The 22,763-nt window shown below is 39.5% G+C and overlaps 1 protein-coding gene across 2 annotated transcripts in view; it reads right to left on the bottom strand.

Annotated features, from left to right (window-relative positions):
- Positions 1-2,507: 2,507 nt before the first annotated feature.
- sept7a (septin 7a) overlaps positions 2,508-22,763 on the bottom strand; it is an 86,367-nt gene continuing 66,111 nt past the window's right edge. Inside the window, exons 10-15 of one of the 2 annotated variants that reach the window (XM_042332494.1) lie at positions 12,691-12,742; positions 11,032-11,157; positions 8,777-8,797; positions 7,181-7,316; positions 5,322-5,467; positions 2,508-3,579 (exon numbers count right to left, since the gene is read on the bottom strand). In XM_042332494.1, coding sequence (XP_042188428.1) covers positions 3,540-3,579; positions 5,322-5,467; positions 7,181-7,316; positions 8,777-8,797; positions 11,032-11,157; positions 12,691-12,742 — 521 coding nt within the window. In that variant the 3' untranslated portion in view covers positions 2,508-3,539. The remainder of the gene's footprint in view (positions 3,580-5,321; positions 5,468-7,180; positions 7,317-8,776; positions 8,798-11,031; positions 11,158-12,690; positions 12,743-22,763) is intronic. The other variant, XM_042332495.1, reaches the window with a different exon arrangement.

Genomic DNA, 22,763 nt, shown 5'->3' with positions numbered 1-22,763 from the left:
AGTTTCCCCTTGTTCACCCTATCAAATCCCCTCATAATTTTGAAAACTTCTATTAAGTCTCCTCTTAATCTTTTCTGCTCCAAGAAGAATAATCCTAGCTTCTCTGGCCTCTCCTGATAACCGAAGTCCCTCATTCCTGGTACCATCCTGGTAAATCTCCTTTGCACCCTCTCCAATGCCTTGACATCCTTCCTAAAGTGTGGGGCCCAAAACTGAACACAGTACTCTAACTGAGGCCTAACCAGTGTTTTATAAAATTCATCATAACTTCCTGACTTTTGTATTCTATACCCCTATTTATAAAGTCTAGTGTTCCATATACTTTTTTAACAACTTTATCTACCTGTCCTGCCACCTTCAAAGATTTACTTATACAAAAGTTTTAAAAAACCTTAAATATCAGAATCTGCATTTCTCCCCAACGTACATGACTGCTGAATTAAAAAAAATTGTAACAGTTTCTGTAATTTTCCACATCCTGCATCTAATAGTTATCATTTTGTTGTAAAAAAAACATTTTGAAAAGATCGCACCATTGGGCAGCAGTTTACAGCACAATTGGGCTGTAGATTATTGCGTTGTTTTGCAGGGCCGACAAATCGTCGGTGACACTGTAGATAGTAAGCAAAGCAAATATTTACTCTTACCTGATAAATAAGCAGTCTGATTCTGGCTGTAGCTGTTTGCTGTGGCAAATGAAGTCAGATTACATTCTTTGTCACTATATATTGCTTGAGTTGATACTGACATAACCCAGATTCTTTTCAAGGCCAGATCTCATATCTCTTCCCGATGGAAAATCCAAGTCAATATAAACAGATCCTTGTGACCTACATCTTCACTCACATTCCACTCATACCATTCACCAAATTCCACACTGCCATTCACATTCCACACTGCCGTGCAGTGAGGTTTTTAAAAGAACGACTTGCACATGCAACGCTACTCTATTTGATCTGGTGTATAAAAATGCATACTCTTCCCTTTAAATAAAGCTGTGAAACTGGCAAGCAAAGCTATAGAACTGCTGTAGATTTCCTCAATTCACCTGTTCTGGATCTCGATTATAGCAATGGAACCTCATCATTAACATAGATTTAGAGGTTGCAATTATTCCCGGGAATAAGTTCAAAACTGGACTCGACTCAAGAAAACTACCTTTCAAATCCAATTTTAGGGTCATGTTTTGACTTTATTAATCTCAATGAGAATGCCCAACTTTCAATCACGCATTTGTGTCACCTAAAATGCGAAAAAATCTTTTCCATTACCCACAAACAAAAACATACAATAAAAGGCTATTCAAATCGCTCATTGGAGTAAAATTAGCAGGAGTCCAAAGATTCCTAAACTTTTTATGATACATTTGGAATACAAGCACGTGAACGAATGTGTTTGTGAATCACTAATGTTACTGTTGCGGTTAAGTGTTCGATTACGCAATACAAACATGCAGACAAAGTTTCTCAGTCTAGTGAGAAATATGCAGATGCTCTGCCAAGCTCCACTTCCCATATAAAAATCAATGGAAATGAAGCTTTCAGATCATTTCCTGCCGGTGTTCAACAAACCACAGGCACGAAAAAGAAAAAAGGACTAGTGTACTAAATTCAGATGAAGCATTGCATAAAGTGTAACAAATGCACCAAGCAGCAAAATGCAACTCATCAACATAGCAAACTTGACCTCCTGTTTAATAGTCTTCTTAGGTTGCTTGGTCACCATAATTGAGCCACTGTGTAATCATACTATTGTCTTACCCTCTGCTTCAAATCCTGCCTTCGGTACAATTATCTCTGCAACGTTGCATAGCAATCTCAATTTAACATCTTAAACCTTCATCCAATGCCTGCTTTAGTTAATCTGAGACAAGATTTCTCCAATGCTCTCACTGCCAGCTTCTTTGGCTCCACCCTCCATAAGCTCCAGTTCATACAAAAAAACCCAGAACCTATATTTACTTTTGCACCAGGCTCCACACAATACCCACATCCTTTCCAAGCTCAACGTTTTCCCCAGTAGATCTTCATCATGAAATTCCTTCATCCTCTCACCGTCTTGCCCATCCCCATTTTTGCTATCTCTTCTAACCATATTGTCCCACCTATGCCCTTTGTTTTTGTCTCCAGTTACTGCTTGTTCCTCAACCTCTTCCTCCCACCATTGATGGCCAAACCTTCACACAATGTCCTTACTCTCTGGAAGTCTCAAAACAATCCCTTTATCGGGACCTTTTCTCCCAGTATTCAAAGAAATCTTAAAAGTATCTCTGATTACACCTTTGGTCAAAGCCCTCAAAATACCCTCTCTTCTCCCCTTCCCCACACTCCCAATCATCTATGTGAAGTGCTTTGAGATGTTTTCACCCAATGTGAAAAGGTTTATAAGTGCAAATTACTGTAGAAAAATGAGGCCTTGAAGGCAACTGCAATCCTGATTTATACCTCCACAAATATACCAGTAGTTCTCACACTGGTCAAGAAAAGGGCACATTGTACCAGATAACATTTACATCATCACAACATTGTTTATTATGTGACTCTGTACAATACAAACAAAAATACAGAGATGGGTAACATGTATACAGCTAAATGTGACTTTTTTCCAGAGCCACAATTCCCATTTCTAGTAAGGAGATATAAGCTTGACTGCATGTAGCTGGAGAGAGGTGCATAAATGTCTCCAGGGCTTAATGTAACGCAGTACTATAGTCAAGCTACAATAAAATGCAAGAGAGAAAAAGGTTGTTAACCTCCATTATTTCCTAACATACAAAAGCTTTGCTTTTTTTCATTTTTTCAGCTTTTTGCTAGGCAATGTATGATGAAATATCTAAATTAAATGTTACAATAAATGAAGCAGTTACAAAAGGATAAATGTGTAGCTAGAGATTTTAATTACTTAATGAAGATACCATATTGCGAGATGAATTCAAGACAACACATTATGTAAATGTCGGACTTTCCTCACGAGCCTATTGAGTTTAAATATTTCTTTGTTTTGGGGACAGAAAACATTGAAAGGTGAAAGAATAACCTGTGTTGTCCCAGAGCCAAACTGTGTTAGACAAGACTGCGTTATAGCCAAATTGCATGAGGTTTGTGTGTTATTTTTGAAAAAGCGGAGCAAAGTTTCAACAATGTATAGCGGCGTTTCTTATAAACATCTTTCGAAGTCCCCATATCAATGGAAGATCAGACAATATTCTGTAAACAATCAAACACCAGAACATGATTGTATGAAGGGTAACATTTATCGGCATAAAAAGTGGGGCATCAATTTAAAAAATTTCAGATGCTTTTTATCTCTACATAACAATACACCCTAGACAATGCAAGACATTTCTAGCTTCCTATACCAGAGATTACAAATGGAAATTAATGTACAAACATAGTATTAAGTTGGCCATTTCACATGCTAATACATTAACATTATAGAGATAATAGGTGCAAAGTTGGTTGAATCCTTTCAAAAAAAATTATGTCCAGAGCTGGCATATTGGCAAGAAGTACATCATTATTTGGTGGTTTTTAAACACTTTAAAAGATCTTCCCTTTCTTCTTGTTCTTTTCCAAGGTCCTTTAGAAAAAAAACACAAGATTCGTATTTCAGAACGGTTTGACATCAGAAAAGTTAACTGTTTGAATGTTATGATTAAAACGCATTAAATGGATTTTTGAAGCTCTCCTGATGGATCTGTGATAAATGCAACTCTGGGATTTCCAAGTCCTGATTCTTAGAGTTAGCTGATTTTCGCCAGAATGGGGAAGTTCCCTAAAGTTCTTGCTCATTTGTTTCAGTGTTTTCCGACAGACCTGTGAATATTGGACAAGGGCTCGATCACTCCGGAGATGTCCTCTGTCTAACATTTAATGTCTGCGCTCACACATGAAAAATAGTTACAACTAGAGATAACAGAAGGTACTGTCTTTGAATCTATATTCCAGTCTCCAAAAGAGGAGAGAAAAAGAGTTAATAATCACTTGATTCTTTGCTACACTGCAGATAGGAACTTGGAACTTCATTGCTGCATCAGAAGTTATTTCTCACGCACAAATCCAACAGTCTACCTCTGATTTGGCCAGTAAAGGATGCATTATCATATCTGTGGAGTCCTGTAGCTCAGTGGTTGAGCACTCGCTTTGCAAGCTAGAGACCTGAGTTCAATTCCAGGCAGGGCGAAACCTTGGACAAGTTTCCTTACTCCACACGCCTAATAATAATCCCTCCAAAACCAAAAACAATAATAAATTGGTCATTTTCAATCCACGACTGTTTGTGGGACATTGCTGTGCGCAATTGGCTGCCGCGTTCGCCACAAATATACAGTCAATTCACTTTACATTGTGTTCTGTGAAGCGCTTTGGGACGTCCTCCCGACGTGAAAAGCGCTATATCAAATGCAAGGATTATTATTATTATTATGTTTGATTTAATGTATTGGTCAGACATAACAATCACAAATACTAGAGCAGATTTTCCAATTGATTTCGGGATTCCTAGCGTGCTGCACAAGAACTACTATCCTCTGGTCAGGTTGCACCTACAGTACTGTGAACAGTTCTGGTCACTGTGCACTTGACGCAGTGTAGAAAAATGCACAGCAAAGAAGGAACTATTGAGGAATGGCTAAATAAGCTGGGGCTCTTCAACCTCATAAACTTTCACTGCTCAGAGAATATCACTATTCAGGCCAATTGCCAGTCTGTTGCATTTCAATGGAATTTACAATGATTAAACCCCCAAACTGAATAATGAGAGCACTTAAATCAGAGAAAGATGGTACAATTTCAGGATTTTGAAGAAAAACTTTTCAGACAGACAACAGGAAATACTTCTTTACGCGGTGCAGTTGAACGGAATGGGTTATCCGGAAGGGTGGCAGAGGTCAGAACATTGGACTCATCACAAAAAAAGCTCCATGCTGTAATGGAAGAGTTGATATTTTGGAAGGATGAGAACAAAATGGGCCGAAGGGCTATCTTCATCCAATCTTCCCGTGATCCAACTTAGTTGAGACTTGGGGCAGAAACGAGTCAGATTATCCGACAGTTTATTGATAAAAATTTCAGATTTATGAATCAGGCAATTTTCAGTGTTTAAATGAACACAAAAATCCAATTTAATCCATAATTGCACTGTCTGTAAAACTGCTCACATATGTAAACAGACCACAAAAAGAGGCCATCTGGGCAGTACAGCCAATAGTATCCAAAATTGTGAGGGAGATGGACTTAAACACATTCCCACAGAATACATCTGCAAGATTTAATCTGCAATAAAACATTCATTTTTGGATGAAAGAAGATGTGGAGCATTACCTGGTAGAATCCAGTTTTTGTTGTTCCAGAATGCGCTGCTGAGCCTCCCAGTTTTGCTTCTCATCTTCAAATTGGCGACGTTTTTCCTCCAGTTCTTTATGCTGTGCCTCCAAGTTCTTCTTCATTTGTTCATGGCGTCGCTGGAGCTGGAAAGCACAACCAATTGTCAAACTAGGCTCAATTTCCTTTTTCTGGTACAACAAAAGTAGTAGATTTAATTCGGCCAGAAGATTTGCACGCACCAAATCTTCAGATTATTATACAGAGCTATTTTAAGACTATGCAACATTAAAGAAACAACACATTTCATCTGAGGATCTATAGAGAAGCATTACTGGGATCACAAAAGCATGTTTGTGAACAAAAGGTAGACACAAGATGGAGCGAATGGAAGACTGCAAAATTCTATCCAGTGACTGGTGTGGGTGCTTGGCGTCGGTTGGATGGTGCATACTCAGATGCTGCACAGAGGCACCTGGTCTAACAAAGGGCCATGCTGTGGCCATTACTAATGAATTCTTTAAAATAAATCACTGATTTATTTATGTCAGTTGACTTCAATGGATTGAAGTTTTACTTACCCGACACTGCTCATGTTGTTTATTCCTACCGCTTTGCACCGATGAGAAGCACAGATTTCTTTTTTTAAGTGAACTCAGCAAAATCTGTGGTTCTCATCCACTGGTGCAGACGTAAGAATAAACAACACTGAGCAGACATCAGTAAACCATCAATATGATACAAACCTCTCATAATTGCATTGAAGTACATGAATTAAGTTCATTGGTCAATGTATAGGTTTCAGTGAAGTCAACAAAATAGCAAAAATCTTGATAATCATGAAATAACCGGTGTGTGATCATTGCAAAACAGAATTATCAAAATAAAAAATAAGATTATATTTACTGATACACTACAAAATGAATACAATGCATATTTTGCTCAGGGCAGCCTTATTAGAATCAGTTAATACATTCCATTCTTCAAATTAAGTACTGTAAAATGCTTACCTAACAATATAGACAAGAATTTGCACATATTGCTACTGTAAACAATTTGATCATATATATATATATAAAATATATAATTGGTGTCTTTTGCTACATTAGTATATCAGGAGAGAATATGGGCTGCAGAGTTCTGGATGATTTGAAGCCAGTATAAGGTAGAAATGGAGAGGACAGAAGCAGGATTTAGAGAAGGTGACAAATACATGAATAAGGGTTTCATCAGTGGTGGAGACAGAGGAAAGCTTAAAAGAGAGTTGAGAGTTCGAAACAACAGATTCAGCAAGATGGAAAAAGCAACCTGGGAGGTTGATGAGGTCAGTCCCTGAGTTGAGGAGGCGTAGAAATTAATCAAAACATACAGTCTCAGGGTTTGAGGAATCAGCCTGAGGAACACTACACATGACCATGCAAAGACAGAAGAAACTATAGGAGACCCTGTAAAGACACAGGGACAAGCAGGAATGAAACCAGGAAATATAGAGCCACAGAGTTGTAATAGGAAGGAGTGATCCTGCAGAAGGACGGAATGGTCAACAGTATCAAAAAGTGGTAGAGAGATTGAGGAGAAGATGCCTTGATCAGAAACAAGAGACAATGCAGTTTGTGACTTTGACCAAGTCTTAATTCTCTTAAGATTTGTACCAAATTTTCTGCACTAAAACAGAGGTCACTATTTTTTCCAGCCCAATGTTAGGCAATTTAGCTAAGATGCCAAGATCAAACATAGGAGCGAAGTATATATAAACACTTGCAATTCTAATTATGTATTCAAATGTTAGAAAACATTTGGAAGTTGAGTCAACCTTCAAAAGGCTAAAATGCATATTTTTACATTATTGAAAAAATTACCTCAGCTTCAGAATCCTTCAGTTTCTGAACCTTCTCCTTGACTTTCATCTCAAAGACTTGTTCCATTTCCATCTCCATCTTCTTCATCTTTGCCACATGCTCTCTTCGTTCTTCCTCCATCTGGGCCAGAGGACTTCTGCAGTCAGTCAAAGGGATTAAACCAAACGGTTAGATGGGCAGCGGACAGCAACACACAATAAATAGGCAAATAGGATTGATGCGATTTGTTGTTTGAAACAATTAGAGGAAATGTTTTTATTTTGTTGCTTCATTGTGCCTTTGTTGCTTCATTTGCACGAAATGATTTCTCCTAGATGGTCCCTCCACCTCTGTCAATTATGCAGATATATGGTTCCCAGGGGGGAAGGGGAGGGAGGGTTAAATTGTAATAATCCAATAACTTCACCAGTTGGGTCACCACAGAAAAATATAATATTAATCCTTGCATCTGATAAAGCACCTTATCACATCATCTCAAAACGCTTCACAGAATATACGGTAAAGTGAATTGACTATATTTGTGGTTCAAAGAATAACAATGGTGTGGAGTGTAAATGATTTTTTTAAAAAAAAAATTATGGTTATTACTTGTAAATATTATAATCACATCATTCCTATTAATGCCATGTGTCAAGACACTTGGGAGAAGGGAGGAAGAGAAAGAGAAAAGGCAATAGAGAACCAGCCACCAGAATCCTGAAGAAAGGGCCCAGCGGTCCTGACAAAGACTTCCCTATCAGGAGTAGCACTCCATGGGCAACAGTGGTGAATGAAAGAAATTGTTCTCGTTAGTTTTATCACATATTGATCACAGGGATGTCAACCTGATTTCCTTTGACTAATTCTTGTGGTTCCATTTCTCCTAGATCCCCATCACATGGTTGCAGTTATAAAATGGCTTAATTTCAGATGCATTGGTTACAGCAGTATCACCACCACCGTTTGTATCCCACTGCCTCCTTTGAATAAAAGGGAATAGAAAGAGAGGGGAAAAGAAATTCAGAAGAAAGTGCAGTACAGTGTACTGTCAGAAACAGGTTACAGGTTTGACCACGATCCTAAAAGGGCTTGCTGAGCTGTGAATAAGAGGAAAGCAAAGTATTTGAGAGCTTACACACAAGCACCCAGTGGATGGAATCTATTAATCCTTCCACCCAACCCTTGTGTAACATGAATGTTCCTTCAGAGAAAATATTCGTAGAAGAAGTATTTAACTGGCAGAACTTCGAATTGTTCCAAAAATAATTTACTTGCAACAAATGCATTGCTGGACTCAGAAATTAGATTTTTTCAATTTGGTTAGGTGTGCATAATAACTTTCTATGCAAACTGCTGAGTTAAACAAAAATAATACTTAAGTAGTTTGGAACTTGGGTCAAGTCTTCAATTTTATAATTTAGCTACAATTTATTTTTTGTCATTGGTTATAATAAAAAATATTTTTGGAACAAATGGATTGCTGCATTGGTACCATCTTGTATTGATGGTGCCAAATAAAATACCACCCGATCCCAGAAAGTAATGCTTTCGGGTCTTTCAGGTTGATGCAAACAAAAATTCTGGAAAGTTTTTCAAATAATTTAAACAACCACTTACATGCCTTCAACCGTGTCATATCTAAAAGAAAAACAAAGATACACAGACACTTAGGATGAGAACACAACCATGCATTAAATTACATGGAGACGTTTTAAAGATGAAATTTAAAAAATCTTTACAGGCAATTTTATTCAATGGAGCAAATACATAATTTAATTTTTTCAGTTCAAACATTCTCAGATTCCCCCTGTGATATGCAAGGTACCTGCCTGAAAGGTAGGTAATCCATCCTGTACCACACTGCTAAGAAATAATTCACACAGCCTGGGATCTTACTTAGCAAACAACTAGCTACTGCATTCCAAATTGTAAAAATCCTCTATACCTTTAATTTTACTATGGAAAATGCTTCCATCACATGTAATAAGATTTACTGACAGCAATGTTTCACTACAATAAAACAGGGAAAGCAGAATGATGGATAAATGGATCTGAAGATATTACAAACAGGCTACAGATTCTTCAGGGGGGTGGGGGGAGATAAATATTGACGGAAGTCTGACAGGTTAAAATAAAATATTCTATCTATCCTCTGCATTCCAATCTAAAGTACAATTTGGTTGTGTGATTATGAAAATACCTATTCCAACAATCAGTAATGTTTAGCAACAAAAGGATATTGGTATCTTACACATCACAGACATTCTGACAAGGTTTGTGTATTTTATCTCAAAATAAATTGGTACTCCAAATTGCATTACAAAGAATTTGATAATGTATCAATCTTTACTTAAAAAAAATTTCAACTTTAAAAAGACAGTATCTCTTGGTTACTGCACTACTGACATCCATTTGGGATCCACAAAATTACTACAAACCTTAATAATAATAATCCTTGCATTTGATTAATAGGGCCTTATCAAATTTCAAAGCCCTTCACAGAATATATTGCAAAGTGGATTGACTGTGTATTTTGTGGGAGAAATGCAGCAGCCAATTGCGCACAGCAGTGTCCCACAAGCAGTCATGGATTGAGCGACAATTTTTTTGGTGACTAAATCTTAAAAACATAACAGAATTCCAAGAACACTCATTTGTTTATATTAAGTTACCATTTGGAAGTTCTTACAAGTTATGTAACTTTAGAAATACTGTCTCCATACTCCATGTTTTTTAAATTGTGTACTTCCTTTACCCCACCTAAACAAAACACAATTCAAAGTATGGTCTTGAAACAACAAATCTCAGGTAGCAGCAATCAACCCACAAGAGCTAATGCATCCCAAAACAACAAACCAGCAATCCCAGGTATTTGATTTGTGAAACAATGCAAAAACGAAAACAGGCCATGCATATGTGCAGCTTGACAGAGAAGGCTAGTGTTTGCCAGTCATGCAATATAGGCCAAGTACTATGATGCTCCACTTGGGAGAGTTTCCAATTTGAACTCGGAGCTGCAAAGTGAAGGACAGGCAGTGCCAATAAGGAGAGGACAACTGAACGCTGACCTTATCGATAGTAATATGGCTACTCACAGAGGGCAGTGACCTAGCTGTACCTACCCCAGCTTGGCTGGGGAACAAGGAACACTAAAGGGAGAAACTGGTAATTAACTGGCAAGTAACACCAGCATCGAAACAAACTAAGGTGGGTTCTTTACAACCGTGGCTGAGAGTTTGACCAAATCCCAATTCTAACCCTAGATTGATCGAGTACGTTGAGTTCCACCTGCAACAGAAGAGCCAGATCTAATGGGCTTGCAAGAACATTTCATGATCTAATAGACAGCAAATTAACAGCAGCAATTGAATATATGGATCTAAGTCATCCTTCCCTTTTGTCTGAACAAAATACAACCAGTAAAATAATACACAAAAGCACAAATAAACCAGTTGTGGGATAGCTTCTTACGGTGCAGTTGGGTAATGTAAGAGGTAATGTATTGATTAGGAATGTTACCCAATTTTAGTTTTATTTCATTGTGTCCATGTTTTATAACCTGATGGCACCTGTTTCCATACTGTATCAAGGAGCATCAGCGAGGAAGGTGCTAATATCAATTTGAAATCATCATTTGTACTACTAGTAGTGAAATGAAAAGCATAGCATTTCAAACATACTAGGTTTTGCAGTAAATTGAAGGACTATTGGTACGCTTTTTTAAAAAATACTGTTGTTCATTTCACTGATACATACAGATCACCTTTGATAAATACTTGACATTTTGTGCAAAGGCACAATCACACGGTTAGCTGATGTATGATCATACAAGATCTGTCCAAAAAGAAGAAAGCACAAAAGAAAACTCTTACTTGGTCAATTGTCCTTTGTTTTTATTGTTATCAACTCCATTGTAGGTGACAGCTGCCAGTTTTCGGCTCCTGTAGTTCTCGTAATGGACATTATTGGTCACATCCTTCAGATCCTGCATGTGAGTTCTGTGAGGCAGAAAACACGTATCTTACATTATTAGCCACAGTTCATGGTTTCTCAGAACATTGGTATATCTGATTTGAAATACATTTTATAACATTTTTATTTTGTAGCCAACAGTATCAAGCATTTTCAGGTCACATCATATAGTCTTTACAACTTCAAGATGCTGCTCCCATGCATCTCACACTCCTCAAAGCCCAAGAAAACCAGTGCTCAATGGCAGTGATGTAGGTACATCACTAGAGCTCAGGATTTTTCCCACTTGGCTCCTCCTGATAATTTTGCAATTCAACATTGTTAACAGACAGGGTAGCCCAAATTGGCAAGCAATTAAGAGTACACTTTTAACTCCTGGTTATAAATTCTAACAGTACCCAAATGTACATTGAGGTTCTTACTTGGCTTCTGACAATCTGCTCCTGCAATAACCAAGTACAAGCAATCACAATGTGTACCTCGGGGAAGACATTGCACATTCCAGAACTGCCTCACCAATACTGTGAGTTTCTTTGAATTGAAATTGGAACCTCCAACATGGCAAAGGGTTAAGATGGGTGCCAGTAACTGCTAACCAAAGCAATTTCTTGAGTGTATATAAAAATATAAAAACTACTCAGATGTGAATAGTAAAGAAAGCACCTTGCAATGGTGCCGGAAGTAAAAACAATCTTGTGCCGTGACAAGAAAGTGTTGTGGTGCCCCATGAAATAGTTGAAGTACTAGTCATTTTGGTTTGTTAAAGAAAGCAAATGGCAAGCTTCCCCCTGTTAGGCTGTAGGTCTGGCATTTTAATTCTTCTAATGGTTCATACTTTGCCTCAAATAAATCCACACGCAGGTTAAGTGACACACTCAGATTTCACCACAGGATGATTGGGATATCCCATATAATAATATGGTGAAGTTGCTGCAATATAGATGACTGAAGCTTGGTTTAATAAGGGTGGCCATTCAAAATTGCTGGTTTTGCAATGTACAAATACCAATTTTTATATTTGTACTAAGTGTCATCAACTTATAACTATCTCAATCATACTTACTCGCTAAGCCACCCATACATCTTTCTGTCATGACTTCATCCTTCCTCCAACTCCCTCTTTGCCTCTCCCTCACCATAGAAAAGGATTTAAGTTTACACCCATTTGGATTTGAAAATATAAATGAAGCAAAATTAGAGGGCTGCAAGTATTCCGCACTTTGAGACGCCACTCTGCATGAAATATAAATGCAAGTTGTTTTTGTACATTCATCAAGCATTGAGTGCAATACAGAAATGCATTATTCACCCCAGAGCAATATTTCATCTGACAGTGATGAAAGATTTATGTTCAGATTTTTGGCAATGTACAATTGACATACAAATACAGCACAAACTGAACATCACTCACAAATGGTTCCAAATACAATTTTTTACCATGGGTTATACAGCACCTTTTCACATCAGGAGGACTTCTCAAAGAGCTTCACAGGATACAACATAAGGTGTAGTAACTATTTTGTAAGCAAATACCTATTAGGTAGAAGTGTTCTTCTTACCTGATCAACATGTTCCGTAGGATTGTGAAGTCACAGTGTTCACCATTTTCAACTGTAAAAGAAAATAAACGCAGAATTAGAAAAGAAATGTATCACTATACATAATGCAGACAGAGTTTACAATGCATGAATCAAGAGCAGACATTTTGCTGCAGTATCTCTGGCGCTCTGGGATGCTGCCCTGTGTGAGGGGCGTTATATAAATGCAAGTTGTTGCATCTTCTCAGAGGATTTTAAATGTAATACAAAAGCATGAATGGCCCAATATTTCCTTCATTTTTTTTCCTATTAAAAGCAGAAGATCGATTGAATGGTTAAGGCCCCAACTTGTGAAGCCCCAGATCAACTTGGACTAAAAGACAGATTTATTTTCTGTTCCGTTATACTCTTAGCTGGACAGTAGTTGGGATCCTCTGTTTAGGGGGCACACTGTGGATGTTGGGCGAGGATAGCACTCAGCTAAATTGTAACGTCCTACATGAATATTCTGTTGCCATTCAGAAAACAGGTATATACTTGGAGAAAAGATTTTTAATTTTAAACCGAGTACATTTAAGAACAATGAAATTCTGGTAATTCATGACAACAAATGAAAAATGTCCAACATCCACAATAATAACAAAATGACATTTACAGAGTGCCTTTTACGTCAGGAGGACATCCCAAAGCGCTGGACAGTCAGGGGTCAGGACCCGAGCATGGGGGAGGGCTGGGGTAGGGGTGAGGGAAGGCAGAGAGGTGGTAGGGCGAATGAAGGCACGATCGAAGACTAGGGTCTTGAGATTGGCCTTGAAAGAGGCAAGGGAGGAAGCAAGGCAAAGGGATTGTGGGATGGAGTTCCAGAGTGTGGGGGCATTTGTATAGCGCATTTCAAGTCAGAAGGATGTCCCAAAGTGCTGGATAGTATCTCAACAACTCTTAAAAATGCTTTGTGACACCATCCCAAAATAAAAGGTGATATATAAATGTAAATTGATCTGTATTTATATACTGATATATATTATACATATCCGCATAATGTTAGGAACCTAGGAGTCTTGTTCGACCCTCAACTGTTTTTCCTTTCCCACATCGAAGCCATGACCCGCTCTGCCTTCCCTCACCTCCGAAACATTGCCCGACTCCGCCACTATCTCACCCCTCAGGGCGCTGAAACTCTTGTTCATACCTTCATCACCTCCACGCTCGACTATGCAAATGCTTATATATACATAAAGTCTTTTCTCGCACCAAACTCCGTGACCCCATCTCTCCCATTCTCGCCCGATTCCATTGGCTCTCTATCCTTTAGAGAATCCAGTTCAAGATCCTGGTCCTCACCTACAAAGCCCTCCAAGGCCTCGCCCCACCCTACCTCTTTAACCTCCTAAACTCCTACCAACCCCCCCGCTCCTTCCGCTCAGCCAGCTCCAACCTGCTCCATATCCCACGACCCACCCGCCCCACCATCCCCCAATCGCTCCACCTCGCTCCCTCCTTAGCCTCCTTCAAGTCCCGCTTCAAAACCCTCCTCTTCGACCATGCCATTGGTCACCCTCCTTCCCCTCCCTGACCCCAGCTCGGATCTGAAATGCTGTACACTGATCAGCGCCTTGGGAAGTCCTCCCGACGTGAAAGGCGCCATACAAATGTAATCTTGTTGTTGTTACTCTAGCAGCCAGCATTTTGAGGGGAAGTTGTTTTGATGGGGATCGACAAATGGAGCGAATTCGTGCCCTTAAACAGAGGGAGGAGAAACTTGGTTATGATTTATACTCAAACTCTGGTGACTGCCTCATTGTTGGGATTTTCTGTGAAGCCTTCTGCAATCCAATAACCTGATTTGGGCAAGGTTGGCTGCCCTGCCCTTAAACAACACCTCAGCATGAATCACCATCTTGGGGGGTGCGGAGAGGAGAAAAGAAAATGCGCTTAAAAATGTCTTGTTTGTTTTAAGTCCCTCTCCACATCTTTAAAATCAATGACATTTTGGTCATTCATACACAAAATTCAGATAACTAACGCAGAGGAATGGAAATTGCCTCTGCAAAATAGTGCTGACAGAGGAAGCTCTGGAAAGGATTCAAAAAGCATATCCCCTTCAAAACGCAACCACATGTCATATTGCACAATGTATAAATTGCTTGTACTGCTGTCTGGATTATAAATCCGGCTCCGATACCTGATTCAGTTATATAAGGAGACAAGCACTCAGTAGGGAAACATAAGAAATAGAATAGAATAAATAAGTGAAGTATACAGATTCATGTAGATTCTATAAACAACGCATTTTCAATACGCTGTCAAGGATAGCAAGTCAGATACATTAAATCGCACAGAATACATTGGAAACTTTTTCAACCTTCAATTTTAGCACTCTAGAAGGCTCAATTCTAAACACAATTGGTGTCTTCATCGAAAGGGATGCTAACACAGTTTAAAAATAGTAGGTAGAAGGTATTTTGATGCCTACATAATTTTGAGATGAGAGGGGCTCAGAATGATAAATCATAGTTTATAACCTCAATTCACAATCAGACAATTCAGAATTCACAACCAGGATGCATTCACTAAATTCCCCAAACAGATCTGAAGAAAAATAACCCACACCTTTTTATTTCTGAAACATTAGTTGGACTCCAGATGGATTTTCCAGTACAATATTCTCTTTTCTCTTCATACCACCCTGTTCCAGGCTACCGGAAGAAGCTCACCTGACTCTTACTGAGTGCATCAGCAGTTAAAACAAATTAGAAACTCATTTCACACAGTGTTGCTGAAACATCTCACAAACATACTCAAATGTCAGGAGCCCTTTGTCAATCAACATTTTAAGTCTGAGCATAAACTACAAAGCTTCACTCTTACCTTCTACTTCCCTGTGGTTTCATACCATCTTTAATTAATTTTACCTCTAATCTGTATCATCTCTCTTTCAAAAAAATGTTTTCTTTGCCTTCCAGGCAACACCATTTTCAAGGTAAAACACACTCCAAAACTTCTGACCTCTGAATGAATTTTAAAAAATCTCTGCAGAGACCATTTTTCAGGCTAGATATGAACATTCACACGGCTGACTGTTCAAATGTTCCGGGATGCTACCTGTGTGAAGGGCACTATATAAATGCAAGTTGTTGTTGGCTGTGCCTGTGATTCAATTTCACAGTTCTCTGGGAGCACCACAGTCCAACAGAACCAAGATGAGATGTACAGCCTGTGCATTCTGAAGGCTGAAACAAAAACACCATTCACCAAATGCCTGAATAGAGATTTTGTGCTTCATTTTAAAATTCTTGAGTTTCCTTAGTTGAAATGCTAACATGCCCCTAAAATGTTCAACAAATTCTCACAAATCTATACAAAAAAATGAATGTTCTTGTGATAATATATGATAATATTTTTTCAATATGATAATGAAGCCCTAGCATTGGTTGATTGTTGCAATGTCGGGTTGCACCCCCACACCTAATAAGCCCCAAATAGCTAAAAGTCGTAGGTTAAAACAGAGAAACTACCGCAAAACATTCTTTAAATAAGTCAGAACTCAGATTTGAGTTGTGCCAAACTTGAAATTCCTTTTGTTGAACTAAAACAGTATTTTCTTAATCAAACTATATATATGGGTATTTCCCACATCCCTATTTCAAAGCTTAGATAGATATAAGCAATGGTGGCAGTGAGCACCAGCACAAATATCGATGTACATAACCAAACAAGAACCAGGAAACCAACCAGAGCCGTTTTCTAGATTTAAAATTCAAGATGAAGCAAAGTCAGAAACCACCAAAAGACCAGTGATTGAATTTTACAAGTTTATAAGGAATACTTGGAAGTGATCACAAGAATTTAATCAAGGAAATCACATGACGCTATAAATCACGAACAGTTAATATGGAGTCATTTCAATTCCAGCCCCTGACCCTAAACTGTTACACAACATCCATTTCAGTGTTCTGCCCCCTTCCGTAAAAGCAGCGAATCATACTGGAGTATAATTCCACGAGTACTGATAGCTCTCCAAAAAATGTTTCCTTGTGATGTGAAAGGCTCTGGTCACCCCAAATGTTATAATTTATAATATATTGCAGTGAACTACTGAAAATTAACAGAATAATGAGCACATTGTCTCTAGACTGAAACCACAATCCCGTTTAAAAATAAAAGCAGTTTTGTGTTCAACGCGCATCGTAAAATAGAAAACCTCAGCCAAAGAAATCTGCAATCTGTACTTTAAACATTTTGTGAAGTACAATACAAAATTACATGGAGGACGGCCCAAGGTGCTGGCCAGTCAGGGATTTGGACCCAAGCTGGGGGTCGGGATCGGGGAGGGTGGAAGGCAGGGAGGGCAGGAGGGTGGCCAAAGGTTCAGTAGAAAAGGAAAGTTTTGAGATGCATCTTGAAGGAGACAAGGGAGGGAGCAAGGCAAAGGGAATGTGGGATGGAGTTCAAAAGGGTGGGGGCAGAAAGGCTGAAGGCGTGACCACAGATGGTGGGGCAGACCGGCCGGGGGTGGTGGAGGAGGCCACAGCCTACTGAGCAGAGATTGATATGGAGTTAGCAAGTCGCAGAGGTAGGAAGGAGCAAGGCCATGGAGGGCCTTGAAAGAGAGGACAAGAATTTTGAATGCTATGCTCTGGGGGATGGGGAGCCAATGGAGCCGGGCGAGGGTGATGGGGTCACAGAGCCTGATGCAGGAGAGGACTCAAGCTGCAGAGTTCTGAATGATCTGCAGCTTGTGGAGGGACGAGTCATGAAGGCTGACTAGCAGGGAGTTGACATAGTTGAGCCTAGATGTGATGAATGTGGGATTAGGGTTTTGGCGGCCTAGGGGGTGAGGCAGTGGCGAGCCGGGCAATGTTGTACATGTGGGGCAACGCAGAACGGATCATGGGACTTATATTTTACTTTGTGTGAAGATAGAAAGAGCCAATGATTCACCCCATGACAGTTTATGGGAGTTTGCTGGCCTCCACATTTCCCTATTGATTGAATAATGTTTGTATGGTTCACAAAATAATTTGCTTTCAGATCCATTTGTTTAATGCACACATGTTAAGTCTAGTTTTTCCACCTAAATGTTATAATTTAATATTGGATATTCACATTGAGAAGTTGCATTAACAAACCTATTTAATTTAGGTTTGAGGCTGCCAGAATTCAGGATTCCATTCAACATCAAGATGCTTCTAAAATAGCATTTCTCAGTAAACTGAAAGCATATCTTAATCTCAATAAGTAGTCGCTCTATTTATGCTGCGTTCAGATGGTAAAACAAATCGCATTTCATCCCTCAGCAATCACACACTTCTCCCCAAGTGGAAAATGTAGTCCTCGTCATGTTTTCCTTGTTGAATTTCACAGTTTCCAACTAAAACCGCTAAGTGTCTCAGCAATGGTTAGAAGCTGTGCCTGTGGTCACCCACCTGGCTTGGGATCAAATTCCACTGTTGTTAAAGGCTCAGAGACACTACCCCATGTGAAGGGCACTATATAAATACAAGAAGCTGTAATGCTTTGGACGTTTTACAGAGCACCAAAATTCAGTTTTGAGAAATTGTGGTGAGTATTCACTTTAAGAACGTTCTATTTGAGTAACACTTATTTTAAAAAGAGAACCTTCAACAAGCAATCCCACTTAGGCAGGCAATCCTAAAGAAAAGCTACTGAAATTCCCAACGCTAAATGAAATCTCCTGTTACAGCCACAGCAAAGCACTCCAGAATGAGAAAGACCACACCAGACCAGGCACAAACCTTTTGTATATTCACTTCCCCAAACATCATCGCTATAGCAGAATCAGAAAATGATAAAGATCAAATTTGCCTGATATTAAAAAGTCTCTTCTGGCCGCTAAGATTTGTTAGCACTAATAACGAAAATTATTTAAAAAAAGTTTTTTTCCACATGTGTGATGCACTCACCTTCTTCCAGAAGTGGAGAGGCAAAGCCCACAAAGTGAAAAGGCTTGGGTGCATGAGACAGTCTCCTCAACCAGCTTCAAATTTGATGTCTAGGGCCCTAAGTTTATATATCATGCAAGTACATAGTACAAGGATCTGTAATCCTTTATTTAAACTTCAAAGAGCAGTTCTGGAAAACACTAGACCCACAAATACATTTTTCATTCACTGTTTATTTGAAAAAGAAACAGAAATGCTCGAGACCTACAGGAGGTCAATCAGGATCAGACAGAGAAAGACTGGAGAACATTTCGGGAAGGACAGTTCTGAAGAAGAATCCCAGCAGAAATGTTCACCTCCAGCTGCTGATTGACCTCATGTGGTTTTCCAGTATTTTCTAGTATTATTTCAGAATTCCTGCATTTTATCTTTACTGTTAAATTAAATTACTCTGCCCTTCTGAGTTGAACACACTAACAAAGCAGCATCTACCAGTCATTCCCTGACCTGTGTCAACAGTGAACTGCCGGGGCTGGATATAATCTCGCAATCAGATTTCACTACCAGTGCAACTGTTGTTGTACCCACGCCAAGCCCCTCAATTTCCTGACAGAGCTCGCTTCAAATACTGGATGCATTTCCTCTTGAACCTAGTGCTTGGAAACAGCTCCATTTTTCACTGCATTTTACTTCAAATTAACAAAGGATTTCTGAATACAACAATGCTTAAGTTTTTTTTAAAAAACAATCACATACACACACAGATTAGCCTGGATACACCGGAGTGCTAATGAATAATATCCAAAGAGTTTTGAAATCTAACCAGCTAATCGATTTCCGGCAGGATGAAATGTTGAGCAAGTTTCCTTACTCCACACGCCTCTGTTTACCCATCAGTAAATAGGAACCCAGTTGCTAGTCGATAGGCAGATTGCTTTTCCGGGGGGTAATAATTTCTTCAAAAAATGAATAATAATAATTTGGTCATTTAATCCACGACTGTTTGTGGGACACTACTGTGCGCAATTGGCTGCCGCGTTTCGCCCACAAAATACAGTCAATTCACTTTACAGTATATTCTGTGAAGCACCTTGAGACGTCTTGAAGACATGATAAGGCGCTATATTAAATGCAAAGATGATTATTATTACTACAAGCCAGTCATCTTAACGTTGACTCTGGGCAAGGTAGTAGAATTTATAATAAAAGTTGAAGTAACTAGTCACCTGGAGAAAGAGAATATAATTAAGAAGTCAGAATGGATTTAACAACAACAAAATTACATTTGTAAACCACCTTTCACGTCGGGAGGACGTCCCAAGGCGCAGGACAGACAGTTACAGACCCGAGCTGGGGGTAGGGGAGGGTGGAGGGCAGAGGGCGGAAGCAGGGAGATTGAAAGCATGGTCGAAGAGGAGGGTCTTGAGATGGGTCTTGAAGGTGGCGAGGGAGGGGCAGGCGAGACGGAGGGACTGCGGGCTGGATTTCCCAAGGGTGGGGGCAGAGTGTCAGAAGGCCCACCCACCAATAGTGGGGCGATCAAGGCGGGGGACGTGAAGCAAGCCGGAGCCCGCTGAGTGGAGGGAGCGAACAGGATGGTAGGGGGTTAGGAGGTCGCAGAGGTAGGAGGGGAGCAAGACCATGGAAGGTTTTGAAGGTGAGGACCAGGATCTTGAACTGTATCCTCTGTGCGATGGGAAGTCAGTGGAGCTGGGCAAGGATGGGGGTGATCGGGTTGCGGAGCCTAGTGCGGGAGAGGACACGGGTTGCAGAGTTCTGGATGATCTGCATGCCGTGGAGGGAGGAGTTGGGGAGGCCGACAAGCAATGAGTTTGCAATAGGCGAGCCTCGATATAATGAAGGCATGTATGAGGGTTTTGGTGGCCTGCAGTGTGAGACAGTGACGGAGCCAGGCGATGTTTCAGAGGTGGGGGAAGGCAGAGTGGGTCATGGCGCAGATGTGGGGTAGAAAGGATAGTTGAGGGTCAAACAGGATGCCAAGGTTCCAGACTGGCTTAGTAAGGTGGAGTGTGCAACCATGGATGGTGATGCTGTCAGCGCCTGAGGTGAGGAGGCGCTGACGGGAGCCAATTAGGAGAGCCTCGTTCTTGTTGACGTTCAACTGAAGAAAGTTAGCTCTCATCCGGGATTTGATGTCTGACAGACATTCTTGTCAGCACAGCAGCGGTCCTGGGGGCAAGGGTGGAGGCAGAGGGGTAGAGTTGGGTGTCATCTGCATACAACTTTATTGAATTCTTTGAAGATATATCTGATAAAGGCAATGTAACGGATGTAGTTATCTGGATTTCCAGAAGGCCTTTGATAAAGTGCCAAATGAGACTCAGGACCAAAATAGGGGCATGTGGAATTGTCATACATAATTAATTGAATTTAGGAATAGGAGACATGGAGTCAACATTTGCAGATAACATGAAACGGGGGGGTGGGGGTGTTCCTCCTAAATTCTGAAAAAGGATTCAGTGAAAATAATGCAGAAAATACAGCAAGATAAACAGGCAAGCAGAATGGGCAGATAGATAGCAATTACGTTTATGTAGGAAAACGCAAATTCACTTTAGCAGGAAAAATAAAGCGTCTGGGGAATCTATAAAACTTTAAAAGTAATTACAGAAGTAGATAATGCTATATGAAAAAGGCCAATGGATCTTGGGCTTTATATCCAGAGGGACAGACTATAAAAGTGAGGCGGTTATGTTAAATTAATACCACATTGGTATAAATGGTTAGACCGCACTTACAGTATTGTGTCCAATGCTGGTCTCCATATTATAGGAAGAATATAACAACAATGGAAAGCATACAACATAGGGCTCCCAGGACACCGCTATCAGAATAGACTGGATGGATAGGTTAGGTCTTTTTTGCTTTAAGAGGGCCATAATAGAAGTGTTTAAAATTATAGAAGGGTACAATAAGGTTAAAGTGTCTGTAACCATGGGACATAAATACAAGATAGTGACTAGGGGATCACAAAGAGAATTTAGGAGGAACTATTTGACATATATAGTAAGATTGTGGAACTCGCTGTCTGAAGCGGAGGTTGAATTAAGATAGTATAGATGCATTCAAAATACAACCCACATAATTACGTGCATAACACCTTTCATCTTGTAGGCGGATAATATTGTACAATATGGCCGAACTGCCACATGACTCTGGCTACACCTCTCTTCTCGTCCCCCTCACACTGCCTCCAGAGGCAGCTCATACCTTCTGCTCAGACTCTCTTCCCATCACTACAATGCGGAGAATGACGGGAAGAGAGGCGGAACAGGAGGTATGACTCACAAATAAATACAAAAATGTGCTATATAAATAAATGTGCTACATAAATACAAAATTCGTGAAAACTGGCCTCCATATCTTTCTAAAAAGGCTACAATAGAGTTATCCCGTATTTAAATTGCAAAACAAAATTAATTTGAATAATTTTAAAAATTTTCTCTGCATAATTCTGTGGGATGTATCAAGAAGAAGCTATTTGGGAGAGAGGAACGGAAGCATATAGCATGAAGTAAAGGAATGGGTGGAGACTCATGCAGAGTACAAACACCAGCACAGACTGATTGGGCCCAGTGTCCAGTTTCACTGTCGTACATTCTTCGTAAATCTAATCTCCACCATTAATTTTATTGCAGTAACATCCTGTACTAGCTTTGGAATTATATTTGAATGAAAGATGTAGGAGTGGTTATTAACTCATTTCCAAAGTAGCAAAAACAGTCATGCATTAATTTTGAATGAGTGGAATTTCCTGAAAAATCTGGATGGACAAGGGGTTAAAAGTCATTGCGTATTCCCTGTGAAACAGAGGTTGTTTTAATAGGCTCTGCGTGGTCACTATCCAATAAGTTAGACACTATGCCCATATTAGTACAAGTTCAGATTTCACTGTCAGAAACAACTTTTTTTTTAAATAAAAGTAGACTTTAGGATTTTCCCAGTCCTTCTGAAAGAACATCTGGTGTTTGTGCTATCGTACCCCACCCTTTTCACCCTGTGTGAAAGCTATTGTACTGACAATCCAACTATGTTACATTTATAAATCAACTTTCTTTGCCAGAATAAAAACTTTTTTTTTGGCTATACATTCATATACATTGCAGAGTATGAAATGCTCTATTTCCCCAATATACAATACTCTCTTTTTTGGCTATAAATGCATATTAC

The sequence above is a fragment of the Callorhinchus milii genome, unplaced genomic scaffold (assembly GCF_018977255.1).
Source record: "Callorhinchus milii isolate IMCB2004 unplaced genomic scaffold, IMCB_Cmil_1.0 Scaffold2, whole genome shotgun sequence".
In the NCBI taxonomy this organism is placed as follows: Eukaryota; Metazoa; Chordata; class Chondrichthyes; order Chimaeriformes; family Callorhinchidae; genus Callorhinchus; species Callorhinchus milii.
This window is presented reverse-complemented; position numbering and strand designations above follow the sequence as displayed.